The 23,054-nt window shown below is 52.5% G+C and overlaps 1 protein-coding gene across 1 annotated transcript in view; it reads right to left on the reverse strand.

Moving 5' to 3' along the window:
• The window catches only part of LOC116946707 (microtubule-actin cross-linking factor 1, isoforms 1/2/3/4-like), a 340,281-nt gene that overhangs the window by 213,250 nt on the left and 103,977 nt on the right, over positions 1–23,054 (reverse strand). Inside the window, exon 6 of the mRNA XM_076069967.1 lies at positions 13,171–13,232. Coding sequence (XP_075926082.1) covers positions 13,171–13,232 — 62 coding nt within the window. The remainder of the gene's footprint in view (positions 1–13,170; positions 13,233–23,054) is intronic.

A 23,054-nucleotide genomic window follows, 5' to 3' on the forward strand; every position in this document is an offset into this window, starting at 1 on the left:
TGTAGTATTAACCAGGGTGTCTAGTGGGATTGAAGCGCAAACCCCTGCGTCAGGTGGCAAACGCGATCCCATACGGCCACAGTCGCCACCCGTGGACGGGTAAAGTAACAGCCCTGCTATTTCCGAGTCATGCCACTGTCACCTATATATATATGTGACAATTCAATGCAATATGGCATTTCAAGAAAACCAAAGAAACCTTCCAATGTTCGCGAGCTCGGGACTAAAAAAACATCGTGAATGCGGGCGTTGACGATGGCGTCGTAATTCTGGATTAGCCGGGGAAAAGAAATCGGCAGCAGGAAAGGGGATGGGCAGCTGTCCTGGCAAAAAGAAAGTTGCGTGGATATTTGCAGGTAGTCTCTGATGTTCTCCAAGTGTTGGGTTCTATCATGTGAACAAATGTGGCTTGATTTCTATAGCATAATAGCCACACAAATTTATGGCCGAGTTGTGTTCACATTTTAACAAATGAGTTGACTTTGCTGCTGCTGCTGCTGTTGTTGGCTAGTGGTGCACAAGGCACACTTAACAAAAACACATTCGTCAACTAACACTGTGGCCTTAAAATGATAAATATACAAGAGGCAACGTTTCGACCAACAGCCCTGCCTATCAGAATGTTTTATTTACATTGCATTCTCATCAGGCCCCATGGTGTAAACAAGTGCAGTCTCCAACTCGTATCGTCCACTCTTTCTACTGGGTCCACTCTCCATTTATGTGCCATGAAGAAGGGCCATTGCCCGAAACGTCGCCTATTTAAATAAAAGTATTTTTAAAGGCCACGCGCTTCTAATTGACACAGAAGGCCTCGAGAGTTTTTCCCGTTCACACTGGATCGTCGTTAACGGACAGACGCACGGAGCCGATTGCTCATTCAAGCTTTCGTTCCACCTTACAATGGGGGGTAAGGCGTTCAAAGTTCCAAAATACGCGCACGCACAAGCGCATGAGAACAACATCGTGCTACTCTTCTCACGGCAGGCTGTTGTTAGTCCGACAACAAAACGGTCGTTCCACGCCACTCGCGGTGACAGCCAGCAGCACGATAACCATCGGCATCCACGGTTCACGCGAGTATTTCATGCCGAATGTACCGAGAGCGTACACGCCCCCCCCCCCCCCCGCACATTGTCAGCATCATTATCACGATGAACATAACAGTTCTTGGCTCGTTGTCTACTCGATGCAACCGTGCGAATCCGAGACCTCGTGCGAACGAACCCAGCAGGTTTGTTCGGCGCTGGAGGAAGTAGAAAACACCGAGAGGTTGCCCAGTGCTGGCACGAGGTCTGGCTGGTTCGGTGGTGGAATTTGCGCTGCAGACTTCACGACTGTGGCTGGAAGAGGTGGCCTTGGTCACAGCGCTATAGCCGGCGCCACTCAGATCCTGGGTTCGAATCCATGGATTTCAGCCGCTACTGCACTTTCTCAAATGCAGTGGAGGTTATGATATCAGCGTGATCGGCAAAACACCATCACGTCATATTGGGTTCTGCACTTAATTTGGCTTAATTCCAGCTCTCTGACAATTAAAGAAATATATATCGCTTGACTGTCGTCTGAAGGGCCCTGGCTCTGAGATGTGAACGACATCGCAATTGTAGTGGCATAGAATAATTAATGCAGCAGCATAGCGCTGGCTGCTGGTGGGGAAGGGGATCTGCGGCTTACAGCAGCCCTGACGTCAGCAGGCCACGTGATACACCGGAGGGGATATCTGGGAGAAAGGTTACAGAAGGGGCACGTGAGGGAGGCCCCGGGAACCCGCTGGTAGGTTCTAAAGAGGGGGCGTGGCCGGGGCGGAGCGATTCCAAGCTGGGAGCATAAAAGGGGCCCCTGAGCGAGAGCTCGGGGCTGTCGTATGGAGTGGAATCCCCGTCGTGCTGTTGAAGATCGCCACTTTCGTCGCTGTCGTCTTCACTCGACATTGCGCTGCTAGACGCTAGCTGGCTGTCTCGGTTCAGCGCCGTCAGTGTTAGACGGCTAGCATTGTGTATAGGCCAGTGTTGTGTATAGGCCAGCGTTGTGTATAGGCTAGCGTTGTGTATAGGCTAGCGTTGTGTATAGGCTAGCGTTGTGTATAGGCTAGCGTTGTGTATAGGCTAGCGTTGTGTATAGGCCAGCGTTGTGTATAGGCCAGCGTTGTGTATAGGCCAGCGTTGTGTATAGGCCAGCATTGTGTATAGGCCAGCGTTGTGTATAAGGTAGCGTTGTGTATAGGGATAGCGTTGTGTATAGGCTAGCGTTGTGTATAGGCCAGTGTTGTGTATAGGCCAGCGTCGTGTATAGGCTAGCGTTGTGTATAGGCTAGCGTTGTGTATAGGCTAGCGTTGTGTATAGGCTAGCGTTGTGTATAGGCTAGCGTTGTGTATAGGCTAGCGTTGTGTATAGGCTAGCGTTGTCTATAGGCTAGCATTGTGTATAGGCCAGCGTTGTGTATAGGCCAGCGTTGTCTATAGGCTAGCGTTGTGTATAGGCTAGCGTTGTGTATAGGCTAGCGTTGTGTATAGGCCAGCGTTGTGTATAGGCTAGCGTTGTGTATAGGCTAGCATTGTGTATAGGCTAGCATTGTGTATAGGCTAGCGACCCACGTAGAGTTGTGTATAAGCGAGCGACAGAGGAGTGTATACCAGCGTAGGGTGTGTGTTTGTGCAAAGAGTGCTCGGTTAAATAAAATAAGTGCCTCCAACTTTGAGCGTCTCCGAGTTAGTCACTGCACAATGATAGATTGGCAGCCAAACGATGGGGCACCCCCCGAGAGAGAGTATGCCCGCTGCCGAGATGGAGCGACTAAAATCAGATAAGTGTGCGGGTGCTCGATGGATCGCTCCATCGTGATACGAAAGATAGCCGTGCCGGCTCGTGGAGGCCTTTGTCCAGCAGTGGATAAGATCGTGGCTGATGGTGGTGATGATAAAGAAGAAAGTAAAGTGGATTTTATATAATTCACAAGAACCGGCCACTGCGAATCAATGGTGTTCGCCCAGTATGAAGACACGTGCACACCCTACTGCCTTTCATACACACTCTTAAGTAATTAACGGTTATAATCAAAGCATTTCACGACGCTCAACGACTCCACGGCTCACCGTGTTAGGGCACACAAAGACAAAGATCCCCCCGTATAGCCTCAACAGGTTTTTGGGGCAAGATGCCGTTAGCGAGCAGCACCTATGAGGGCTGGCACGGCACACGAAGGGGTGGGTGGCCGGCGCGCCACGCTCGCACAACAAAGAGAAAGACATGCAGACCCACAGACACGCACGCACGTGCACCACACACGGTGAGAAAGGATTAGGAATTTAATCAGACATGCTGCATGTGAAATACCATACCTCCGGTCTTCGGTGCTGAGAGTGGGAACGAGGTAACATGAAGGGAAAGGAAAGGGAAGAATGTAAACAATCACAGCGAAGAGGAGGGGAGCGAGTTAACGACGCAAGAGACCAAAAAGAGAAGAGGTGCAACAATTAAGAAATAAGATACGAGAGTGGTCTTATTATCTAAACAATCACAGCCAAGGAAAGACCTCACCAAGATTACCCACGATTGTTTAGATATTAAGTATGAATCTCAACCGTAATGACGAGTGGTTTTGCGTTCCGACCGCAGGTATTGTGGTCAATGTAAACATGACTCCTTGTAAAAAAAAGGTGGCGTTTTGTTGCCAGATAAAAGGGTAAAAAAACAATTATCATATTTTGTTACTGGCAAATGAGGTTTCCAATGGAGTGGTTTTTAGTTTCTGACGTGGCTTTAAATGAACGTTAACATTGCTTTCGACCTATGCACCCCTGCGCCCATCATATCCTGGAAGCTAAGCAGAGTTTGGGCTTGGTTAGCCTGGTTAGGGGGCGCCACGGTGGCGAGATGGTAACTACCCTGCCAGGTCATGGGTTCGACCCCGACCCTGACGCCTGTACATTTGGTCAAGTGGGTTCTTCTCCAGGTCTCCGGGTTTTCCCTCCACATTCAGAATCAACTAGCATTTAGAGTTTGGCTGCTATACATTTCCACGTGATAAGCCACAACGCTGAGCTATCATGTGGCCAGGTCGCTTCTGAAAAAGAGCCATATAGCTCAGTGGGCCTTACCTGGTATAAAAAATATAGTATAGTTCATAGTACTTAGATGAGTCACCATCTTTGTTGAGCACAGACCAAAAGGCCATACATGCCAGGGGCGCCAGTGACAAACAGCACTATTACATGTGTCACGACTGTCACTGAGCGCACATGTCTGTTCTGGGCCCGATAAAAAACAATTTAACATTTAAAACAATTCTGGGGGAGGAGGGGGGGGGGTGGAATATAAAAATTCGCCACCGTGAAAGTTTGTTAAAGCCACACAAAGAAGGAGTCTGACCCAAGTCCAGCAGTGGCTTGTGGTGCCTATAATATGCGGGGGGTATTAATAACACGACATGTCGGGGCAGGGTGCCAGCTTTTATTCCAGAGCTATGTAGAGCTCCCACCCTCCCCCGTCCCTGCCCCACACACCACACACTAACCAGAGGGCACCGATGCCCTCTGCACGAGTTTTAATTCGTGCTCGTACTATCACAGCAGGCCGCACGGAAGCAAATCTTTCTCTTGGATGTTGCATTTCCGCACGAAAGACTTTTGATCCTGTGCTCCAAACGTTTAGTAGCTCTCGTTGTTGTTCGACTGGGGGAGCAAAAGTTGCTTCATCGTTAATTGCCATTTTAAATAGCAGCATCAGTTGCAAACGTGTGGATTCGGCGATTGGTTGCTTTGTTGACATTTATTTACAACAAATTTGGTGGTGGTGGTGGTGATGCTGCTGCTGCTGCGTTGGCAGTGGTGGGTGAGCACAATTAACACAAAATTGCCTCAATTCCAGTGTGTGGCATTAAAAAATAAATGCCACACACAGCAAAAACCCGCTTTGCTCGTCATGTAAACCGTGTGCTCTGTGATTGTTTTTCTTTTAAGGCCATAATGCTATGGACAATTGTGGCCATAGGACCAATTTTGCCATCATGTCTTGCACACCAAGGGGGCATCGGGCTAACCGCGTCTTGCAGTCCTCGCTCGCAAAACAACGATAACGAGCGATAACGAAACTCACCGGGCTCCGACACGGTACAATAAAACACGGCGACCGATTGACAATTTGGAGTCGGCTGTAAACCCCGGCAGCATTGTGGGATGAGAAAATGTCAGCGGAGCATGGCAGAGACGAGCAGGAGGGAGCTAGAGTAGCGTAGAGTAGAGGGGGACGGCCGGTGGTGAGATGTGAACTACCTCGCACGGTGTACAGGAGGTCGTGGGTTTGATCCAGACCCTGACGCCTGTATATTTGGAGTTTACGTGTCTCTCTTCCCCGTGGTCACGTGGATTTTTCTCCGGGTCATCCGGTTTTTCCCCTCCACATTTGGAATCAACGTGCGTTTAGAGTATTTGGCTGCTATAAATGTCCACCTGATGAAAAGCCACTTCGTTGAGCTATTGTTTGTGGCCAGGCCGCTTCTGAAAAAGAGCTACTTAGCTCAGTGTGCCTTACCTGGTAAAATAAAAAAAAAGTTGAGTTTAATCATTTTAATATCAGCCACATCCGCCCGTGTTGGCGAACCACAAACGTATATCTCCACCCGGCACACCACATCAAGTATATACATATATTGTATTAAAAATATATATCCTCGTCTGTTAATAAGTAAATGCAATTATCGCCCTGAATCCAACTAGTTGTATCATTAACTTCATTGTCGGATGAACGGTATTTTAAAAGTTATTTGTCAAAGTCAAATTTCGCTCGCGGGAACAAGTTTGTGCGGTATTTTCGATGTCCCCTGCAGTGCGGTTGTGTTTTTGAGCCCACATATTTGCGTCACTGTTGGTACTTCATCATCTTTTATTGCGTCTGCGATAAAAAGATGTGGTGGCTCAAAACGAGCCACATCCTGGAATCTGAAATGTTCACATCTGGTGAAACAAGAGCGAACCTTGAAACCTCGACCACCTTCGCTCTGGCCGTGGCTGCTGCTGGCCCACGGGCCACCCCACTCCAGTCTCGCGCGGCCAGCGAGACAAACGCGGGGGCCTGGTGCGAGGCTCTGTGGGGGTGGCTTTGTGGGTGGCTCGGCTGGCGGGCTCGCTGGCGACAGCTTTGTCGGGGAGTCGACCGCAGACGAAGCCGCGATTGCCGCGCCGGGCCCTCGTGGGCCGCAGTTGGCGTCCGACAAAAATAATCAGCGAAAATTCCCGGCATTTGGGTGGGGGGTTGGTGGGGGGTAGGGGGGGGCGGGCGGCTATAATCTTTCATTTGTGCGCAAGACATTTTTGGATGGAATTCAGGCAGTGGGAGGGAGGGAGGGGGGAAGCCGGGGAGGGGAGTGGGTGATGCGTGGGAGTTGACGAGGAGGTTGGAGGGGAGAGGGGCGAGGGCGTGGGGTGGGACGGTAAGGTGGGGGGGGGGGGGGCAGGCCACGTGTGCTGGCAGAGGAGAAGCCCCCCTCCCGGCCCAGCTGTCGCATGCTGGCCCTCCGCAGAATGCGCGTCAAGCGATGGGGCCGAGGGAGGCCAGGCGGAACTCACAACATCGACGTCCTGCGGCAGATTAGACGACGCCAGTCGTGGCCGCTGACGCCCGTCGTCGTGACGAAGTGACCCCCGTCCGATTAGCGCGGTTGGTTACGTACGGTGTGAAAGAAGCCCCAAACGTACGTACATCATGCGAGACGTTTTGCCCGTGCAGCACCATGGGGAAGGAAGGGGAAGCGAAGGCAAGGATATCGTATCATGTGTGGAAGAAGAAGAAGAAAAGTTATTGGAGAGGGAACGGATGCCGACACGGATGTTCCCAAGACGCGACGGACGAGAGGGCACGGCTCACGGATGAGCAGGAGGAAGAAAGGAGGAGCGGCCGGGCAGGAGGGCAAGGGGGGAGAAGGAATGACCGGGTCAAAGTTTTCGGGGGGGGGTTGGGGGGGGGATTAGAGGACAGTGATGATGAGAGGGAAGGGAAGAGGGGGAGAAGGGAAAAGGAAGCAGCGAGCGGCGGTGAGCTGGGCGGAGGAAGAGCGTTGGTCGCAAGTAAAGTCACGTGATTTACGGGAGGCTTTGAGCCGATCTAGATATAGGGATAACATTGCCATCATCGGACTCCCAACTTGAGAACCCCCTGGTTAAATCACAAGCGACTGCCTGGATTCGAACCCAGGATCGATCTCACGAGGTGCCAGCTCATCACCACTGACCTCTGAGCCACCAGGTCACCACAAGACATTGTGGGGGTGCCTGATGAGCCGGCATGCAAGCACAGACGCTGACGCACGGCCCAAGCGTTCACCAACAGCTGTCTGACACATGCATGCGTGCATATATATACATACACACACACACGTACAAGCAAATACAAGCATCCCCTGTGTAGCCTACATAGACTGTCGGGCCAACAGTTGTTATCGAGCACCACTTGGGGCTTCAACGGCACACGAATGGGGATGGAGTGGCCCACACCGAACCCAACCGCCTTTGTCTCCCCAGGGCTGACGTTGTACGGGAACGAGCGCTCCATGTAGGTCAGAATCGATCACTTACAAACGATTCGAATAACGGGTCGAGTCCCGGTCGGCACACTGCGACTTGCGATCCAGAGGTTGCCGGTTCGATTCCATCTCCCGGCACGACAATGGGGTGGGGGGGGGGGCGAGTTTATTGAATTCCCACCCCCCCCCCTCTTCACCCTCTGCCTCTGTTCACCCAGCAGCGGTGTGAATGGGTGCACCGCAGTTAGTTGACCTTCCAGGATGTTGGCGTGGAAGAGTAGGCCAAAAATCACTCTGGAGGTGAATCTTTAAATTGAGGTGCCTCGAGTGGAGACCCTTTCTGCCAGCGGTGGCACGAGAGCGAGCGTGCAGGTCTGCGCCTTTAACCGCTGCGTAAATAACCACTGCCCTCTCGATTGTCGGGCCCCAACGGGCGTGGACGTTCAAGGCCTAGCGAGCTTCAACAGGCACCGACAAACGGGACGGTGGAAACGAGACAGTGCCAAAAAATAACTGAATCTGTGACTACCGAATTGTGACCCTGCGTTGTGCGATCGTGGAACAGGGAGGAGTGGATCGTGTCCGTCAAACACAATTACTCGCAGATTCTCAGACAGCGTTGATTGCTCTTCTGTCTCCGTGCCCGAGCGGTTTAAACAGCTGCCCTGTTCGGGCCTTGCCAGGTGGCTCGAGCGGGAGAGAGTGCGTGGCTCGCGATGGAAAAGGTTGCGAGTTCAAGTCTTGGTTGGGGGTGGGGGGGGGGGTTGACTCATCCCATCATCCTTTCCGGGGGCTCAAAAAATGCGTGGTTGTCCTATGAATGCATACTCGCCCCTGTCACAGGAACGGGGAACTTCCACCGCTAACTTAAGGCCGTCAATGCTCATTTGAGCAGGAAATTACTGTTTAGTTTTGCTTCGATTCGCGACTTCAAACTGGGAGATTCTGTCCGGCGACTTGGGCTGAACTTACACGCCACGACAGAAAGCGATGTTGCAGCTTTTGTGAAGCTGATTGCTGAATCGTGCAAGGCTGCGTTATCCGATGTGCCCGAAGATGAATTGCCGACTGCGACGGACGGATCGGAAACACGGACGCCGATGAAAGAAAACGAACCAAAGCGCTGCCAAGTGCACAAAGAGAGGTTCGAGAGGTGCACGCTGGGAATTACAGAGCGAGAGACAGAAGAAGCAGCACCCCCCTGTTGGCGGGAATGGGCAGGGCGCGTTCCCTAGCAGGGAAGAGGGCCGACGGACGAGGCACTAATCGTGGAGAGTGGCGGCCACAGGGAAGCGGCAACAGATCCGAGAGGACGGAGCGACGCGACGATTTACGGCGTGCGACGCTGCAGCACGACGGATTGCGGCATCGTGGGCGATGACCACGACCACGAGCACGAGCGGGGCGGCCTTCATCCAAGAGTGCACGGACCGCAGGCTCACGGCGACGACGACGGACGACGCCGTCGCATAACTGCGGCCGCATCTCAAGGCTGCCGTTTCGTAGACGGAGGCGGGCAGTCTGCGATGGTAACAAGTGGCGCAAAAGCGAGGGAGGGGAGGGAGGAGGAAAATGGGCGCTGCGTCCTGCGCCAGAAAGAAGCAAGGGGCGTGTGCGATGCCAAAGGAGTGGAGGAAGAGGCATGCAGCCAAGGCCAGCGCGTGCTGGAGCGCAGCAGCTCACTCAAACATCCACAGTTCACGTTCATAGACTGGTTGGGGCAAGTGCCGCTCAGCGAGTCGCCCCGAAGAAGACCTGCACGGTCCACGAGTAGGTGCGTGGCCAGCGCCGCCGCACCCACGCCCGGGGCCGCCTTTGCCGATGTTCACGCGCCGTGTCAGGTACTCGCTTAAGGCCGAGTCGACCTAGGGGAGGCCCGCGGGGACCGGTTCGGATATTCGCCACTGGTTTTGGTCGTGAGCGGTAATCGAACTCGGGTCGGCAGGTTCGTAGCGCAGCGCGTTCACCACGACACTACCGCTTGACTATCTACTGCAGGCACTCGGAGGCCCAGGACTGATTCACACACACACACAAACCCGGTGCGCGCACACTAAATTGAAAGAGGAACAAGAGGGCTTGGTGTGTCTGTAAGCCCTCATAGCTGCCCGGCCTTCCAAATTCCAAAACAAAGAGTCACTTACCGGGGTCGAGATGGGGGGGGGGGGACAATGAGGGGGGGGGGGGCTGACGCTGCCACGGAACAAATATTCTCAAGTTGACATTCGCCAGGGGCCATGGACGGGCGGTCAGCCAAGTTCAAGCGCGGCGACGTGGGGGGCCCCCTGCTTGAATAGTTTGCCGAGCGAACGCTGCGTCCGGCTCGCGAGATAAATTGCGCGCCTTGGATTGGAGTCTGTTAGCACGTGCGGAGGAGGGCGCGCCTCGCACACGGGGGCCTTTTAGTGACGTGACCTGACCAACAACAAAAAAATAAACGACGAGTCTGCGTGTCGGAGCTTTGTTGCGCTCCGTCGCCTTGCGATCCCACAAATCGCGGGGTTTTAGCCCGAACCCCCGGACAAGAAAGGGGCCCGACAGCGCACGTTGAAGAAACGCGACGTTGTGAAATCGCGGGGTCTGTTGTAACAACGGTCCTGTTCTTTCTCCCCCTCTCCGTGAACTCGGGCGGCGGAGAAAAAGAAAACTCAATCCCTCCGCCCTGACCGGCGGTGCTACCTACGTGTGACGGATCTGTGAACCGACACACGCCGGCGAAGCCAGAGAGAGAGAGAGAAGCTACAAAAGCGCAATTCTGGCGAGCCGATGGGGAATCGAGTGACTCCCGCTAATTGTGTCCGGACTTGTATCAACGCCCCGCGCAGCCCCTACCACGTGCGGCACAAGTACAATCGGCTGCGCGCTCAAGGGTGAGTCAGCTGGAATGAGCGAGCAGGTTAGAAACCGCCAAATGCTAATATTAATTATTTTTGAAAAATTCCAGAAAAGCATCATGCCTGACAATGAATTTCAAGAATCTTTTGCAGTCTAAAAGACGTTTTTCAGACGTGTCCTACTTTATCAGGATTATTTGGCCACTTCTACAGATTTTTATTTTTTTACAATTTCCATGTGCAGGCAGTGTCCCAAAGTGCCTTGCGACCCGCAACGAACAGCACCATCAAATTTTGATTTAAAGCTTTTGTGACTGCAGGGATTCATATTCTTGGTTCTTTCAGTAAAGTCACAGGTGTGAAAACCACAGCAAGAATTTTTTCTTGCCGTGGTTTTCACACCTGATGATGATTGCTTGTGTTGCAGTCGAAACGTGATAAATTTATTGTTTTATTTTTTTATGATTTTATTGTTTCCCTTCTACGTGACTTTACCGAAAGAACCAAGATTATAGCACCATCAAAGTTGTAATCCATGAGTGTTTACACGATTCTTGAAATGGGCAAGGTTGTTTTAAGAACCTGTGAGGATAAAAGAAGTGTTGTTCAGAATAAACGTTTTTGTTGTTGTGACCTGCAGTGTGGGTGAGAGGGTGAGCGAGCGAGGGAGCGGACGGGTGGACAATTAAGGTGGGTGGATGAGAAATTTCACGGCGAAGTGAGTGAGTGGAGTGAGTGTTTATGACATTGCGGTGCTGTGTTCAACACTGTGGATGAGACCAAACAGTCAAGAGTCTGGCAGCCCGAGCCTTCAAAATGGTTAGAGGAATGAACGAGTGAAGTTTACGGAAGCAGCGAACCAGGGTAGTAGCGATAGAAGAGTGACAGGGAGGTGGCTGACCGCCGGTGAGCGAGCGAGTGACCGGATCAAGTCGGTGAGTGACGCACCGTGAACCACCCCTGACCGCTTTACACCGACTTCTCTCGGGTGCATCGAGGGAGGAGGAACTGGGGGCTCCACCCCAGGCATGCCGACCATGTTGAGCTTCGTGTTTGAGAGGAGGCCACAATGGCAGAGGAAGCCACGAATGGTTTCATTACAACTGTGGCCAGACCCGCACGCCTTCCCCACCGAATTCTTGACAATCTGCCTTACCTTGGCTGAAGGATGTGCGAGGCATTTCCTCCGAATTAAACATTCCTTAAAATGACTTGATTTTCCGAAACTGTTGCCCCCATTTGTCAAAGTCAGCTCTTACTCATATTTATTTACATTCAAATATAAATAAGGACAACAGTAATACCCTTTATTTATTTATACACGGACGTCTCTCGCTGAGTCTCAAGACTCTTTTTCAGGAGGGCCCCTGCTAGATTCATATGTTTGTCAAAATTGTATGAATGGGAGTTTGGCTTCGTGTGGAGAGAAAAGTGGAGTACCTTGCGAAAACTCGCCACACCCTGGTTACACCCCGACAGGTAAATCGCATTGAATAGCTTCCTAACCACGAACGCCAACCAACCATCCATCACCAAGGGGTATCATCCATCACGTGTGCTACAATAACCTCAATCAAGGGCTGCCGTTCTAAATTAAACCGTGCCCATCTGCTTCCGATCAGTGCGTGATTGGAACCAAGTGGACCGTTCGACGATTCGGTGACCATTTGGCCCTCGTCGTGTTTGGATAGCTGGAGCTGCTTGCCCACAGTGCGGGGAGGAGGCTTTTCCGACAGCAGGGACGTGTCAGCTTTGTTGGAACGTGTCAACGACGCGGCGAAATAATTGTTGCTGTCCTTCTGTCCAATTCGTCCCTCCGCCGGCGGCAAGCTTTGTGCGTCTGCTGAGACGAAGACCTCGGGAGACACCGCCGCAAAGTCTTGCGGGTAAACAAATGACGTGGGACGACGGTCGGCGTGGACATCCGTCACCCTCGCAACTGCGGCTCCCCCTCCTCCTTTACCCTTTCTGCCACTTCCCCCCAACACCCCCCCCTGCCCCCCTCACCGCCCCCCCCCCCCGCCGGAAATGTAAGTGCGATTAATTAAGTCGATGAAAAGCGGCGTAGTCCGGGCTGCGAGACGTCAACGATGCCGGAATCCGCGCCAAGCCCTTTGTGGTGTCACACGTCCTCTGCAGTGACAATACGTCCGTTATTCTGCCTCTTGACCGATACATTTGGTGAAAATGTCGTGAGAGCCTTCCCGACTGATTAGCAGCGGTCATTTGTTTTTGGGGTTTATAGAGTCGGGGAGAAACTAAAAAAATTGGAGCAATCATAATCATCATGATTATCACCATGAGCCATGGTCTATGCACTGCTGGACGAAGTCCACCCCCCTCCCCACAGCTATCTTCTATCTATCACGATGCTGCAAGTCCAACCACCCATCCCACCCCCCAAGTCACTCGGCCACTCGTTGCAGTTCGAACGCAGCGGCCGCCCCTGGCTAATACCGCGGGTGCATTAGCCGTGAATAGGGGGGGGGCGACTGCATGTTTTGTCGGCTGGGGCCGACTGCATGTTTTGTCGGCTGGCTACGTACGGCTGCGAAAGAAGTCCAACGTACGTATACACATCGCAGCTGACGTTAAATATATCCCGTGACGCTGTTGGGATTGAATCACGAGGGTCGATGGTGGAGGTTCGGGGAGTCGGGATGAGTGCTGAGCTTCGGGGCAGCGATGCGACGAGTCGCAGTCGCCGGCGGCTGGCGCCGGCGGCGGCGCAACAGCCCGGCAGAGGTGGCAGAGCGTTGCCGGCGTCGCGCTCTCTCTCTCGCTCTCTCTCTCGCTCTCTCTTTTGCTTTCTCTCACCTTCATCAGGTGCTTGTTCACCCATTTCGTGAAAGTTTTCTTCTGAACGCGGTCTCGCTCATCTGCAGGGGTTCACGCCACAGAGACACGGACACACAACAACACGACATACGCCGCCCCACGTTAGCCTCGCATGCCCAAGTACCGCTCGCGATCATGCGTACGCGCCCCTCTCTGCGCCTTGTGAATATTATGGATAATATTGGTCGTGAAAGCCTCATACGTGTTAAATCGGCTAATATTGTAAGTCATCAAAAAAACAGTTACACTTACAGGATCCGACCCACAAATCAATCACGAATAACAGGAAGCGGACAGCGCTTACTGGAGACCACTTACCAATCGACCCACCCGTATAAGAGGAGGAGGTTACTCCTCTTATCCGGGCATGGATCTAATGTGGAGGACGGATGATGACGACAATCGCATCGTGTGCCTACGGATAACGGGAGTTTCATTCGCTGTATTTACCAGCAAGATGTGCGTAACAGTTTTTTCTTCATCACGACTATAAAAGGGCAGTAAAATTAATGCCACCACTCTCCCCGACGCCCACAATTCACCGCAAAGTCGAAACAACGTTTCGTAATCAAAATTATAATTAGACGGAGTGCTCTTGCCAACAACATCTTGCAACCCAGCAGAATTCCTTTAAGGAAGCCTGGCTCTGCTGATGAGACCCATAAGGTCAAAACCCAGTCCAGAGTTGGGCTTGCTTAAACGAATGCTGTTGGATCATATTGCTCCGGAGAGCCCAAAAGGGCTGATGGGCTGCTTCTGCACGCGTGTACGCTGGACTTCTTTGGGAACGCACGTAGCCAACCGTGCTGAAGCGGAGGCGCTGTTTTGTGGAAGCCCCCGCGTGTCTCCGACGGGGCTTATCGCTCGCAACGGCTCTGAGCCTCCTGTGTCCGCAGCACCCAAATAGCGGCGAGGGACGGGTAAAGTGCTGTCAGTGCGACTGGCTGCGAGCGCGACAGGCCGGACAACAATAAATGGATAAACAAAAAAAACACACACACAAAAAGCTCTCTCGCTGCGACAAAAAAAAAGAACGCGCTCGCGTGCAGACGCACGGCGCGGGAGAGGGGCCTCTGGAAGCAGACTCGCTCAACCCTGCTAACCTGCTCACTGGAACAAATGAATCATTTGGCGGGACCCAGGGGTCCAGTCCAGAGTTGGGCTTGCTTAAACGAATGCTGTTGGATCATATTGCTCCGGAGAGCCCAAAAGGGCTGATGGGCTGCTTCTGCACGCGTGTACGCTGGATTTCAGGGGTCCCGCAAAAATCATGTCAATAATTATTATTTTTCAGTCCGCCCACTCGTGATCCCGACAGCAACGCGCCGCCACCCCAGACTCGCGCCAACAAGCGCCAGCAGCAGCAGGCGGCGATCGACACGATGGGCGCCACCCCACCGGCCAAATGCGAGCCCCGGGGGGCGTCCGCCGCAGTCGCGCGCGGCGACAACGCCCTCCGGTCAGCCGTCGATCCTCAGCTTCTTTGCCAAGGCGAGCCCGCCCCCCCAGGTAGTGAATTTAACGTGTTTGTGTAATTTTTCAACTTTTTACGAAATTTAGTGCCCCGTGTAGCTCTCGACGAGGCCAATCTATTGACCGCTAGTTTTGTTGTCGGTAAGGCAAGACTCGTGTCGCTACGCGGTTTTTCCCACCCCGGGGCAGTGATGGGACCCCGGGGTCCCGCCAATTGCTTCAAATGTAAAAAGATCCCCCGTATAGCCTTTAACAGACCTCTGTTGGGGCAAGTGCTGTTAGCGAGCAACTATGAAGGCCGGCACACAAGGGAGGTGGGGTGGTCAGCACCACGCCCGGCCGCCTTTGTCTCCTTTGTGGCGATGTTTTACACACCGCCACCAGGTGCTCATGTAAGGCCGAGTCGACCTAGGGGAGGCCCGGGACCAGTTCAGATAATCGTCACCGGTGTTGGTTTGGCCATGTTTGTTTGTTGTAGTACGGAGTTTGACTGATGGCCTAAATCTAAGTTGTCTTGTGGTTGTTGTTGTTTGACTTGCATCCCACTGGGATTTTTGCACACAGCGTTGGTGTACGGTGCTTTTTCTGGAATCATTTGCTGTTTTTTCCTGGATTTTCTGTTTTGCACAGTCACATAGTCACTTTAAGATGTTTTCTTGTTCATGTTTTTGTTTTTTGTTTGTTGTGGTTGCACCCGATTCAAGAGCCAAATGGCTCACAGGGCTATACCAAAAAAACTATATGGGTGGGGGGCTTACAAGGCATCTGGACCACTCTGTAATCAACAGAAGTGAGTTACTCGGGCCAAAAGTAAATCACCCCAAACCCTCCGCTCTTAAACTATTTTTTATTGTTCAGAAGCGACCTTGGTCAGAAATGATAGCCCAACTAAGTGGCTTATTGTCATGTAAAAATGTGCAGCAGCCAAAGACTCTTAAACGCATATCGTTGATTCTAAATGAGGGAAGAAGCGGAGGACCCGGAGAAAAATCCACGCTACCACGGGGAGAGAGACACCGCAGACTCCAAATATACAGCAGCAGGCGTCAGGGTCGGGATCGAACCCACGACCTCCTGTAGACCTGGCGAGATAGTTAACATCTCCTAGCCAGCGTGGCGCCAAAATTCTGTGGCAAGTAACAACTGGCAGCATCCCCTTATTGGCTCTGACCGCAACAACAGTTTTATATAGTAAGATAATGGAGTGCTAGTACAGTTCCCCAAAACCCAACGTTGAACTCCAGCGGGTATTAACAACATCGCTCGTGGCAACGCTGGCCACGCCGCGTGTGACAGTGGCCACCACGTGGCCCGGGAACTGACAGTCGCTAACCACTCCCCTCCCAGCCCTCCCTCCACTTCCTAGCCCCTCCCTCCATCTCCTAGCCCCTCCCACCCCTCCCTCCACTTCCCAGCCCCTCCCTCCACCTCCTAGCCCCTCCCAGCCCCTCCCAGCCCTCCCTCCACCTCCTAGCCCCTCCCTCCACCTCCTAGCCCCTCCCTCCACCTCCCAGCCCTCCCTCCACCTCCCAGCCCCTCCCAGCCATCCCTCCACCTCCTAGCCCCTCCCACCCCTCCCTCCACCTCCTAGCCCCTCCCTCCACCTCCCAGCCCTCCCTCCACCTCCCAGCCTCCCCAGCCCCTCCCACCCCTCCACCTCCCACCCTCCGTCCGCCTCCAGCCCTCTCGAGAACGGACACCCGTGAAACAGACTGACAGACAGACTGACGTACGGACTGACAAGACAGACTGACGTACGGACTGACAGACAGACTGACTGACGTACGGACTGACAGACTGACGCACGGACTGACAGACAGACTGACTGACGTACGGACTGACAGACTGACTGACGTACGGACTGACAGACAGACAGACTGACGTACGGACTGACAGACAGACTGACGTACGGACTGACTGACAGACTGACGTACGGACTGACAGACTGACGTACGGACGGACGTTCGCCAAACCCACCGAGGCAGCACATCCGGGCCGTGAGAGCCTCGTGAGAGCTCCTCCAGGAGCCACGGAGCATGTCGGCGCTGTCCCATTGATCGCCCGGCATTCTCTCCTCTCTCGTTCCCTTCTCCCCCCAATGGGGCAACGCGGCGCTCAGCACCGCTGCTGCAGCTACAGCAGCAGCGCCCCGGCGTCAATGATTTACACCTGGCGGGCCCGTCATGGATAATCCCGGGAGCAACGGGCACGAAATCCGAGATGCGGCCACCTCCCTCCCCCACACACACCCACAACCGTCACTCCCACACCACCACCACCACGACCACCCCCTTCTCACTTGAAGGTTGTGACGACGGTACGGCTGGATATTAACCCAGCTCGCCGTGTTCCGGCAACGCCCTAGGGTGGATGGGGGGGGTTGGGCACCTACTACACCACATGGCTTAGATTGTGCCACGACTGGACGTCAGACGTTACGGGGAGGGGGGGTGGTGAACCAGGCCACAGTTTTTTCACTGCCGCGTGCAGTCTCCACCCCACCCATTCCACCCCCCACATTCCACCCCGCCCTTCCCGTGCTCATTCTTCCCAAGCTGTGGTAGAAACATAAAAAAAATAACATGAAAACTGTAACAGAATTTTCCTCTCTGCGTGTGCGCGTCATGTGTGTGCGCGTGCCAGTCGACCCGGCCTCAATTGAATACCGTGGTGCGGTGTTCAAACAGCGCCACTGCTGAGACACAAAGGCGGCCGGGCGGGTGGACGGACATGGTGCCGGCATCGCCACCCCCTCGTGTGCCGTGCCGGCCTTCATAGCTGCTCGCTAACAGCGATGATACTCGCTAACAGCGATGATACTCGAGAGCAGAGGTTCCTTAACCATGTGGGTGCGCGAACACCCTGGGGTTGCGCGAGATGCCCTTTCTGGGGGTGCGAGACGTGGCCAGATTTTATTTAGGAGGTAATCGAAAACACAAATTAGGCACGGGCACGCAAGTACAGCTACTTCGTTTAATCAACCCCTATGTATTTATTAACAAATCTACATGTATATTTGTTTACGATTGAGAACCAAAAGGGGGTGCAAGGCTGCGGTAAAGTTTAAGAGCCACCACTCTTCATTGAAAAGTGTCCAGGGAACTGGCAGCAGTTGCTCAAGCCACCCTCTCTTCTAGACGGAACTCCCGTCACTCTATCCCTTTTCCGTGAAAAAAACAACTTTCTGCATCCGTTCAAAAGAAATGAATATTCAGTGAAGACTGCCGCCAACAATTGCCTAACGTCATGGCCTTCGGGCTCAGGGCAGAATCTCAGTAGCTCGGCGTTTTTATTCACTCAAATCTCACTGACGTAGCCTCCCCACACCCTGTCCGGTTGTGGTGGCTGTACCGACCATATTTCGCCATGCCGATCAGCGCGGGTTCGTGAAAGAGGGCCGAGAAGGGTTTGTGGGGTGCGCTCAGGACCCGGTTCAGATATTACATCGCTCGCCACTGATGTTAGCTGTGGCAGGGAATCAAATTCAGGTCGCTGGGTTCAGAGCGAAGTGAGGTATCCACTGCGACACCGTTCCAACACATTCTGGCATATCCGCCTGGAAAAACAGGATAATTGTACACACGAATTATTTGCTAAATATGCATTAAAGTGTGGCTCGCTGGCTGCATGGCGGGAAAAAAATATATGCACAGCTCTAACCGACCAAGAAGCGAAATTTTGTCAAGGTAAAAGGCCCCTCTCTCTCTTCCTATTATCCACACCCTGCATCGATTCCCAAAAAATCCTTTTACCCAAAATCGACTCTAACTCTTCTCTCTGCGTATCTATGGTTACGACGAGTCACCCAGGACACGGTCACGTGGAAACGCTAAAATCCACCAAAACCCGGCGCGTTTTATCTTCAGACGAGAAAAGTCACCCAAAAAGTGGCAGCTCCTGAGCAACTGATCTCCCCGAAGTGCCAAATGTATCCTCTGGGCACACGTACCGCATTGTTAAATGTCGTGGATCAGCTGTCCCAACACACCGGTGTGCTAAAGCGGTAATAAACTGGCACATTTGTTCTCGCGACAACCACATTAACCAGCCGTGTCGGGTGGAGGAGGCTTTTTTTTGCCGCACATTGTACTTTTTACGTGATCTGACCCCAAAAGAGATAAATCACGTATCCTCTTATCCGTGGCTTTCCGGAAGCGACCCAGAAGTGACGGGAAAATGAATTCCGCCATCGACGTTCAGTCACTCGCGGCCGCGTGGAAATTTCTGCCGATAAAATGCAAAAAATACGAACCGCCAACAGCGTTCGCACCCATTCCCCAAACCCACATCCCCCCTACCCCATCCCACGTGTTTGCGGATGAGAGGAGTCTCGCTGTAAAATAAACACACGAGGTTCACGCGAACCCCACGTTTTGGGTTTTTTTTGCCGCCCACGAGCTGGCGCGAGCCTTAATCCTGCCCGCCCCGAGGCCCACTGGAATCCGCAAACCAGGCTGAGTGTGGGCGCGCATTCATTCGCACGGCGCGGTGGTGAGAAAAGGCGACGGGCCGCGTGTGTTGGAAGGGAGTCCTCTCTGTGTACAATGTACAATTCCTGGGAGGGGTCCTGGTGGCACCGGGTCAGAGACGAGGAGAGCCGGCAGCGACTGAGATCCTGGGTTTGAAACTGGGTTTCAGCCGACAGCGTTTAATAACCAGGTTCTCAAGTCGAGCGAGATCCCTCCGACACATCAGGAAGAGACCCGTAGACTTACACGGGGACATAAAGACTGACAAGAGATATCCACAGAATTACACAGAGACCCCAAAGAGTGGCATAAGCACACGCATCGACTCACATGGTCACCCATAGACTTGAAAAGAAAACAGTAGCCCTGCACAGTGACCCAGAGACTCACACAGAGACCCATAGAGTCACAACAGATCCACAGACGTACTGTACAGGTGGGGTTATAATTAAACTGTATTTTCAAGTGTATTCAGTTGATAGTCTCAGCTCGGTCAACAATGACTTACATAGAGACCCATAGACTCACACGTTCACAGGCTGACTTATATTGCAACTTGGTTCTCAAGGTGTAGTGAGCTGATAGTCTTAGCCCAGTCACTTGTGACGGTATAAAAATAAAACTTCCTAAATTCCTACTTTATAAATATAAGATTTCAGTTTCACTTCACAATGTGATCAAAACCATTTCACAATTCTCAGATGCAGTTCTGTTAAATATCCTTGTGCGTGGTAGGTTCTCTAACACGGCGGGGAGGGGGAGTCATACTCCGATCGCTGCGAGAGTTCTGGATGTACAATTCATCTCGTGGCATGACGCGCGTCTGCGTCCGTCTGGAACGCTCTTCCTTTCCGATATTAGGAAGCCACTGGAGTTGCGCTCTTTTAAATCATCTCGATTGTAAACTTATTTCTATCGAACTGCTTTTGTGTGTTAGTTTGTTGTCCTTCCCACGCACCTCCGATGAGCACGGTTGGCTACGTACGGTGCAAAAGAAGTTCAACAAACGCATGTACTTTGGGCGTGGCTGGGATGCGGCCACGAGTCTCTGGGTTCATAGCGCAGAACGCCAAAGACGTCCTAATCGCTCAAAAAATGCCTCCAACCCACCCACAGCGGTGGTGCCAGCCCACCGGAGGCTCTGAGTCGAACTTCGTTTTGTATGCGTCATACGACGACAAGCATTATGTGCTGGACAAGTTACGTATTAGGAAACCACTGGAGCTATGCACTTTTAAATCTAGCTTGCAAAAATTAGTTTATTTAGAATTGCTTTTTTGGTGTTTGGTTTGGTGTCCTTCATACGGCACCGCCGATTAGCGCGGTTGGCTACGTACGGTGCGAAAGAAGTTCAACATACATGCATAGCTTAATTATAATACAGGTGTGTGAGACAATTAAAGTGTAATTACAATAAGAATATATTTTTAGTCGTAATCATTTATACGTTTGAGCATTTTGCTAAACAAAAGTGGATCTCAGTTTGAGCTGTCACAGTATTCGGTAAACCACAATATTTTTTGTTATACGAATCCTGAGACCCCCATTGAGCTATTTGGTTCCCTTTGGCTGTTTCTCTTGCCAAGTGCCGCCAATGGCACTCGCCAGAACCCACTGACACGTCCGCAAAACCTGCTTTTGTTCCAGTCGTGGCCTTTATTTTATAAAAAAATGTTCTCTCTACTTCGTATTTTCATTTTCTAAAGGTCTCCGGCTGAAAAGATCTTAAGCCCAGAGTGAACGTATGAAGTCAGCGAAGGAATGTTGAGGCCCGGCGAGTTAAACAGTAACAATAATAAAGAGAGCTTCGGACCAAATATATTTTTTTCATACATATGACACAGGAGTGCGCATAACTAATATGTTTATTGTTTTTGCGTTGCCAAATGGCATGTGAAAGGGGTACGCTGGCAGTGGTGCACCAAGCACCAAACCGTGTCTCACCGCGCGAGTCATTAACAAGGGCCTCGCACGGCAGAGAAGTGATGTGACGTGTGAACCGGTGCTGGGGACCCTGCCTGGGACCCCCAATCTGGGACCCCCATCTGGGACTCAATCTGGGACCCCAATCTGGGACCCCCAATCTGGGACGCCCAATCTGGGACCCCCAATCTAGGACGCCCAATCTGGGACCCCCAATCTAGGACGCCCAATCTAGGACCCCCAATCTAGGACGCCCAATCTGGGACCCCCAATCTGTGACTCAAATCTGGGACCCCCAATCTGGGACCCCCAATCTGGAACCCCCAATCTGGGATTCCAATCTGGGACGCCCAATCTGGGACTCCAATCTGGGACGCCCAATCTGGGACCCCCAATCTGTGACTCCAATCTGGGACCCCCAATCTGGGTCCCCCAATCTTGGAATCCAATCTGAGATGCCCAATCTGGGCCCCCCAATCTGTGAGTCCAATCAGGGACCCCCAATCTGGGTCCCCCAATCTTGGACTCCAATCTGGGATGCCCAATCTGGGCCCCCCAATCTGTGAGTCCAATCTGGGACCCCCAATCTGGAACTCCACCTCCCACCTCCCACGTTGACGTGGCCTAGCAGTATCGGGCTCGCCGCTTCTTGCAAAGGTTCATGGCTCAAACTCAGCGGCCGCCCTGATTACAACCGCCGGTATAATTGGCGTGATAATGACAACACTGTAACGCGTTGTCTGCATTCCACAGTAAACATTAAAGATCCCCGTGACGTAATTCGCACGAGCAGGCCTTTTTGTGTGCCGGCATCAGGGTCCAAATTGACCAAATTCGACGAAAATACCGGCACAGACAAACTTAGACTGCATTCGGCAGTAATAACGCAGCATTAGAGATTAATTTAGCGATAACCCCTTTTAATAAACAACTAAAAGGCATATATAGCGTACTATACATCGTACGTGTTGTTTTCACTGTACACCGCGTAACTCACACTAATTCTATTTTTCAGCCCTCAGTGGGGGGGTTCTCGGTAAACAAAACCAGAGCTTTGACATCCCAAGACTTTGACGAGGCAGAATATGTGCCTCATTAAGCGATCAAGTTGTTGTGGCCTTGTTATTTTGGCCGTCTGGATGCATTTCATTTCACAGGTGAGCGCAGAGGAGGAGGAGGGGGGGGGGGAATTTACGAAAAAAAGGGGCATCGCTGCCAATCTACACAGACAACGCTCTTAAACAAGGCCCCACAATCACCGCAGCGCACCCATGTTGCAGCTTGCCTCAACTTGCTGACTCGTGCACACGTGACGTCGAAAGCTGCACAACAACAATAATAACAAACAACAATAATAACAATAATGCCATTTCATATTTACACAAGAGAGGCTCAATGAAATGGAAAACTTTTTGTTCAAAAGGGTCCTCCCATCCTCCCCCCCCCCCCTCCAACTGCTTCGTTGGAAATGTTTGGCCAATTCCACGAATTTCTTGTGGGAGGAAACCGGAGAAACTTGGAGAAACTCGGAGAACACCCACTGGGCATAAGAGGGGGAGCGGCGACACTCTACCCTGACATTTCCTGGCCACACCTCACAGCCCCACGCCTGCTGCCACAAACGTCTGGCAAGCCTCGCTCGTCACACATCCAAGCACGAAGCCGGCTGCCGAGGATCCGGCAAGATCGGACGCGTTTCATTTATTCACGGCGGTTGGGCGGCTCCAAGGTGACAACGTTTTCAGCGGACGTTTGTGTGTGCCGACATTCGAGAGATTGAGCGGAAGGAAGGTTGGTGGCGTTACAAGTGGTGGCGTCATCCAACGACCCTGGCCAAAAAACGAACCCTTCAACTCGATATTCTTCTGAACTAACGCACACCCGATCGCGAACGCGCGAATCGACGCGTGCTTCAAGGCCTGCGCTCCCCGAACAGGCGTGCGACTGTCAAGGGGGGGTGGGGAAACGCACGGATGTTGTGGAAATGCCTTCGCAGCG

This window comes from Petromyzon marinus, chromosome 27 (genome assembly GCF_048934315.1).
Source record: "Petromyzon marinus isolate PM22_M1 ecotype Great Lakes invasive population chromosome 27, UKy_Petmar_22M1.pri1.0, whole genome shotgun sequence".
Classification (NCBI taxonomy): Eukaryota; Metazoa; Chordata; class Hyperoartia; order Petromyzontiformes; family Petromyzontidae; genus Petromyzon; species Petromyzon marinus.